We start from the raw sequence: 7500 nt of genomic DNA on the forward strand, positions 1-7500 counted from the left end.
GGGTGATAATTGGAGGTTTTTGTATTTGTTTACATTATTTTCACAAGTGAATAAAAATCCATCAATACAAATGGAACTCTGATGATTATGTCCGTATGTAACGATGTAAAGCACATTGAGGGAGAGATCTGAATGTTCTAGGACATCACCCAGGGAGAGCAAGATATTACACAAATGTGATAACACATCAACCGGCGCAAATGGGTTAAAAAGAAAATGACTAATAGCTACATTAGGGGAAATCACAATAATACTCAATCTTGCAGAATATCCTCTCACCTTCAGCTTATTCCCTGCCAAATTCAGGTGCACAAGATGGATCAGTTCTCGCATACCCTCAATTTGGACGATGCAGTTGTTGGGGAGATTGAGTACACGCAGAGAGTACATTCGTGCAAACCAATACATGCGCACAACTTGGTTGTTGGCAATAGAAAGCTGTGGGAGAAAGAAGAAGGTCAATGTTAATTTGGGGTTGGAAGAATAAGTTAGATGAAGGGAAAATGAAATACAAAAATATATTAGGGTTATGAGTTATGGGAATAAGGTGAATAAGAATAACACAGTTACATTTTACCTATAATGATATAGATTACTTAAAATAATGATTATAACATATGTGTGTGTGTGTGTGTGTGTGTGTGTGTGTGTGTGTGTGTGTGTGTGTGTGAGTGTGTGTGAGTGTGTGTGAGTGTGAGTGAGTATGAGTGACTGTGAGTGTGTGTGAAGGTGCATGAGTGACTGTGTGAGTGTGCATGAGTGAGCGTGTGAGTGTGCATGAGTGAGCGTGTGTGTATGCATGTGAGTGTGTGTGTATGTGCGTGTCTGTGTGTGTGTGTGTGTGTGTGTGTGTGTGTGTGTGTGTGTGTGTGTGTGTGTGTGTGTGTGTGTGTGTGTGTGTGTGTGTGTGTGTGTGTGTGTGTGTGTGTGTGCTTGTGCATTTTATATGTGGACATGTGCGTAAAAGTGTATATGAATATATGAATATATAAATATATATATATATATATATATATATATATATATATATATATATATATATAAACATATATTTTTTCTATAATCAATCATTATATTATTGTTAGTTTTTTAAAAATTTAAATGTAAAATACTAACAAATTTTGTTTTTTTTTTTTTGTAGTTTCAGAGTCATAGGATCTCAAAAATTAAAGCAAAAAAAAGTGAGAAGAACAAAACTAACATACCAGAACAAAACGTTTATATATCCAACAATTGCTAGGATGATTGTGAATTGGAATGGTCAATTTTAAAGTACTATCATTAACCCATTCCCACACAGTCATTGATGAATTCACACCGGGTTTTTTTGTCAGACGCCCGGACACGCTATGAGGGGAACCGGCGCGCGCGGGCAGCGAGCGGAGCGCAAAGGCTTGCGCTTGGGCGTGTTCCTCTCGAGGCTCCTTTTGTATGCAGTTTCGAGAACCCGAGTTGGAATTATTTGTTGAGCCGGAGCCAGCCCGAAACGCGGGATGCGCGCTGTGCTTAAATCAGTAACCCCCATGTAGTATCTGTTACGAAAGCATGAAAACCTTATTTGCAATTATTTTTATTTCTTAATGTACAAATTTTTATACTAGTCTTATTGGTATAATTTTGTTGTGCATCTTTTATACGAATAAAACTACATCTCTGTTATTATAAGATTCACATTACTGTATCAGATATAGGTATGATTATGTATGTATGTTGGTTGGTTACATGTTAGCTGAGTGTTGTTACGGCGTGAGTAACAAGTAGATCTGCTCACATTCTATTGAAATGTGACGGGGCGATTCTCAACTATACTTCCGCGATGCACTGGGGCATGCGGCCGGTAGTTGGGGGTGGTCTAGTTGGGGGTTTTCACTATAAGGGGGCCCGTGTAATCATAACTATAATAAAATGAAGGGGTTCTATCCAGTGTGACGTAAGAAAATGATAATAAATTGAAATAAATTATCATAATCCAAATGATGATAATAGCTGTTGGGAAGGGGTATAATATATATATAATATGTATCTTTTTCTTTCTTGATATAATCATTGATATATTTATTGTTTTAAATGTAAATATCTAACAAATTTACATATAGATTTGTTGTTTTTCTAAGTTACAGTGTCTGTCATATAGGAGAATCAAAAGTCAAAAGAAAAATAAAATAGTCCCTCAAACAAAAAAAAAACAGATAAAAACAAATTTATGATTTGATGCCGATCCTGCCATGGGAAATTGTGAATATATTGCGGAATTTTTTTTAAAGTACATTACCCCATTAACCACCGTGATAGTGATGTATTGTTATTGTGGCCTCGGCGTCAGACGTTTCTGGAGCGGCGCGAGGGCGCATGAGGGAGGCCGGTAAGCGCTCGGCTAGAGGAGCGGTGCGCGAGGCTTGCGAGGCCGAGCGCTTTCGAGTGTTCGAGTACTCCGTTATGGTAGACCGAAACCCGTTATTGCGACCGCGCCGAAGCCGGGAAACTGCCCATGGCGTGAGAATGTAAGTGACGTGGAAAGTTATCATAGCTGTAAGAATAAATATCTATAATTTTATATAAATTTATTGCAATTATTCATTTTCTTGTCACCAATTTAATTCTAATGGCAAAACTTATAAAACTCTCTCTGTATCTATATCTTACTTATTATAAGTTACATTACTGTGTATATGATAGTTCATTTTATTATGTATTTCATAAGAGGGGAGTATGTAAAAGGCGTGACTTGATGATATCTTGCGTGTGTAGTGATGCCATCTCCTATTCCACCACCTGTGACACAGCAAAGGTGCCATTCACCAGGGACCGATCCCGAGGCACCCGATGATGGCGTATTCCCCAGGGGGCCCGCCTATCGCCGGGGCCATCGCGGGCCGGGTGGGAAATAGGATTAATCTATAATAATATTAAATAATTTTTCATAATAAGAATAAAATAAAAAATAAGATAATTAAAATGATGAATTGAAAAAAAATAAATATGAATAATAAATCCATAATATATATATGAACAAAAATATTAATATCTGTAACATCATCAACATTATCCAGGAACACTGTAAATGATCACTAGGGCTAGGAACAAGTCAGGTTCTCGCCTCTCCTTCTTTCGTCTTCCATATTTTGGGTGATTTAGGATAATTTACACATGCTTCTAAAAAATGCATCTCCCAATCAACTATTGCAAATAACTGTGTCAAAATCAAGTCTTCCAATGAAGTATGTAAAATATAGCTAAAAATAGAAAAATCCAGCCGCAGAAGGGCGTAAGTGCCTAAAGTCATTCCCTCACCCTCTCAAGCTCCCCATAGCTGTCAAGGTTGGAGAGGTTCTGGAGACAGTTGTTGTCCAAGACGAGTGCTGTTGCAAAGGCTTGGTTGGCAGGTGCTTTCTCCAGGCGCTTCAGGCGGCGGCCGCACAGGTCAAGCACTACTTCTGAGTCGCTGGCAACTGGTGGGCAGAAGAGAGAGTTGTATATATGTAAGAATAACTAGCAAATGAGGTAATAGCAATTTCTGTATTTCTGCAAGAAAATGATTACCGAAGTTGCTGGCGATGTGTACATGTGAGAAAAAGAGACAATAATTGCTTAACCCAATAACGACGGGTGACACACCCGTGTGACGCGGCAAATAGGGCGCGACGACGGTATGTCACACCGGTGTGACTCACCAGCAAATCGTCAACGACGGGCGTCACACTCGTGTGACGTGTCTGTAAATATTCCAGTTGATGGAGAATGATATACGGGAGTGTTCTAAGGCAAAATATAATCGAAATAAGGTTATTTTATGTCTTTAAAACAAATTTGTTTATTGACACTATGTTTACGCAATTTCTGCCTTTGCCGTGCACCGCCATTGCAACAGCGGGCGGCAGGTAAAGTAAACAGGTAAAAGCAGAGATCTTACCTGAGTTTCCTTGTCACGTATGTGACGTCACAGCGTGTGACGTCACAGCGTGTGATGTCACAGCATGTGACGTCACATACGTGACGTTTTGTCACGTGAATCGCGCGTCATCATTCACGTGACGTCACGTGCGACCGACATCACGGCATGTGTCGTCATGATGACGTTTTGTCACGTGAGTCACGTGAGTCACGTGACAAAGCGTCACCATTTACGTAAAATCGCGTGAGACCAACGTCACAGGATACAACGTCATTCCATTGACCTGATTGGCCAACTTCCTCCACGTACTTCGATATGACGTTGCCACCGGTCACCTGGCGGGAGATTGGGGCAAACCTCGGGTATAAAAGGAGGTCAACGACCCCCATAGAATCACTCGACATGGCTCCGAAGAGACAGCGCCAAACGCTCCTCCTCCCCTCCTCCTGTTCTGATGATGTTGATGAGCCTCAGCCATCAACATCAGGGTTACGCCGCAGACCTGCCTCCTCTGCCTCGCGAAGACTGACGTCCCCCGACTTTTCCTCTGACGGGGAGAGTAGCGGGGACGAATACGTTCCTCGCAGGGCAGAGGAGGACAGTGATAATAGTACAAGCTCGGAGGACGAGCTGGACTATGTCAGCCAGGCGGACACGACCCTAGACAGTGACGAGCCTTTGTCAACCTTCGCCACCAAAGTGTGGCGTAGGAACGAACCTGGGACTCCTAATTTCGTTTGGCGAAAGAGGGATAACGTCCCGAAAAGGTTCGGGTTTGCTGGTTCTCCTGGGGTCAAGGCAGACCTGGATGAAACCAGCAGCCCCCTTGAGATCTTCCAGTGTTTTTTCACGGACGATCTCCTTCAGCATATCATCCGCGAGACCAATAGGTGAGTTTGTAATTTTTCACTGTTATTGTCTCCTATATTATTACAGTTTGAGTGTATATAACCCGTTTATGGAATTGTTTTACTGACGTTTGCTTTTTGTCTGCTTCTAGGTATGCAGGGATCTCTCCTCCTGTCTCCCCTCATATGAGGAAGTGGACTCCCATGTCCAAGGAGGAGCTGATGGCTTACTTTGGCTTGCGGGTGACCATGGGGTTCCACAAGATCCCGTGCTACCGGGATTTCTGGTCCCACCATCCAACTGTTCGCGTCGAGCTTTTTCCACAGACGATGTCCAGGGATAGGTTTGACCACCTGACAACCCACCTCCATTTCGCGCATCTGGAGGATGGGGAACAGGTTCCCGAGGACCGTCTGTGGAAGCTCCACCCGGTTATAGACGCCCTCAACACTGCTTTCGTTGAGTCCTTGGTCCCCGAGAAAGACATCGCCATTGACGAGTCTTTGTGGAAGTTCCACGGGAGACTGAGGTTTGTAACCTTCAACAAGAACAAGCGGGCACGGTTCGGGTTGAAGGTTTATAAATTGTCGGCCAGTACTGGCCCGTCCAGCGGTTACACGTCGTGTTTCCGGATTTATACGGGCCAGGATAAGAGCACTGTGCCGGCCTCGACGAAGGCAGTCCTGGACTTGTTGGAGATGAGTAGTAGCATGGGGAAAGGGTACTGTGTCTTTGTAGACAACTGGTACACTTCCCCATCTCTCTTCCACATTCTCCAGTCCCGACGGACTAATGCAGTGGGGACAGTGAGGGTGTCACGTAAGTGGATGCCCCGTGACCTCACTGTGAAAAGGAGGGGCGACGTGGACTATAGGAGCAGCAACACAGGGTTGCTTGCTCTACAGTGGAGGGACCGTAACGTTGTTACGATGCTCTCCACCGTCCACAACGCTCAGGTCGAGGAGGGAGGGAAGCCCCGCGTCGTTGCCGACTACAATGTTGGCATGAAGGGCGTCGACGTTGGGGACCAATTCTCCGCCTCATACTCCACCCCTCGTAAGTCGAGGGTGTGGTATAGGAAGATCTTCTTCTTCCTCTTTGACCTTGCCCTTGTGAACTCCTTCGCCGTGTATCGTACCATGGGGGGTAGGATGCCACAGAAGGAGTTCCGCATGGAGTTGGCGATGCAGATGATCGGTGACACGAGGAGTGTTCACTCGATTTGCAGAGAGGCCGCACGTCCTACACGTGAGGTCCGATCCCGACTTCAGCAGCGAGGGCACTCCATTCAGTCCGTTCCAGACGGCAAGCGTCTTCGCTGCCGCTGGTGCTCCGCCAGGGGCGTACGGAAGGCTACCCGCAGCCGGTGCGCAGACTGTCTTGTCGGTCTGTGCACCTATGGTTGCTTTGAGGCCTGGCACTCTGCAACCTGACTTTCTCTCTCTCTGAACCTCTCCCCTTCTTTTCCTGTATATACATTGTTTTTTTTTCTTATGTTCATCTTTTTTCATATATGTATGTTTTATTTTTATTATGTTTATGTTTTGTGTTCATTCTTTTTTTTTTACATGAATAAATTATTTTTCTTGCACATATATATGTCATTTCCCCTCCTGATACCATGGCAACGATGTTTTTGAGTAAAAGAGTATGCTACAGAAAGATTATGAGCTTACAACATGGGTAGAAGTTGTAATTATCGAAGAAAAAGCTTTCACCTATTTTGCGTATAAGTCTGACTTTAGCTCATGATATTGTGGTAATGATATTCCGCATAGTACAAGATTATACATAAGCAAAGAGTATGAACTCTGGACTCAGAGTTAGAAGCATTATAACATCGATAAAGCTTGTATTGCACCTCACAAAGTCAACTCAATATCGTCTTTCATTCAAATCACGCATTACCTAAAATGCAAAAAAATGGGACGCGCAATCAAAACCGCGGCGAGTAAGGCTCTTATTCCATCCAGTGGGATGCAAGTGACGCGTCACAGTAACCGGCGTCAACACCCAGGCGATATTCCTTACGCCCGGAGTTGGGGGTTGCCAGCTCTCGCCAGGCCCGTCGGCATTGGGTTAAGGATAATGAGAATCTAATATCTGAATATCTGAATAAATAATTAAAGAGATATTGGAAAACAGAAAGCAATAGATAATCAAGAGACAATAATTGATTTAGGATAATGAGAACTTCATATCTGAATATATGAATAAATAATTAGAGATAATGGGAAATAGAGGGCAGGAGACAATCAAGATTTTGTTAAAATATAAATGGCTGTATGCATGAATGTACAAATAAAAGGGGAATAGTATACTCATACAAACACTTTACCTTGAGGCTAATAATTTACCATAATAAACATAGTATTAAAGAAGAAGGAGAAAAAAATATTCTGAGGCAAAAATATATTGAAATGAATTGCTATATTAAATATTTACTTTGCCTCATATGATTGACATGAACAAATGGGAAAGCATACCTGACCATAGTTTACAATTCTTCCTTCTCTATACAACAACAAGAATAAAAGAATTCTTACCTGGATCATCTTGTGCTTCATCTTTTTCCTCTCCTGGAAAAAAAAAATAAAGAAAAATATAATGTTAGTAACACATTACATGAGATCTGTGGGGGCTACATTCCTAACTCCACATAACAATTCAAAATTTCCATGCATGGTGCTATCAAACCATTCTAAATTCTGCTCGTTTCCAACTTAAGTCCTGCTAAATCAGGCCCTCAAATCACTAGA

General features: G+C 42.5%; 1 protein-coding gene across 4 annotated transcripts in view; it reads right to left on the reverse strand.

Moving 5' to 3' along the window:
- The window catches only part of Cep97 (centrosomal protein 97kDa), a 47472-nt gene that overhangs the window by 33891 nt on the left and 6081 nt on the right, over positions 1 to 7500 (reverse strand). For all 4 annotated transcript variants that reach the window (XM_043018256.2, XM_043018255.2, XM_043018254.2 and 1 more), the window contains exons 2-4: positions 7288 to 7320; positions 3292 to 3449; positions 280 to 438 (exon numbers count right to left, since the gene is read on the reverse strand). In XM_043018256.2, the coding sequence (XP_042874190.1) occupies positions 280 to 438; positions 3292 to 3449; positions 7288 to 7320 (350 nt within the window). The remainder of the gene's footprint in view (positions 1 to 279; positions 439 to 3291; positions 3450 to 7287; positions 7321 to 7500) is intronic.

The sequence above is a fragment of the Penaeus japonicus genome, unplaced genomic scaffold, assembly GCF_977035675.1.
Source record: "Penaeus japonicus unplaced genomic scaffold, GWHDUDI00000001_assembly GWHDUDI00000001, whole genome shotgun sequence".
NCBI classification, from domain to species: Eukaryota; Metazoa; Arthropoda; class Malacostraca; order Decapoda; family Penaeidae; genus Penaeus; species Penaeus japonicus.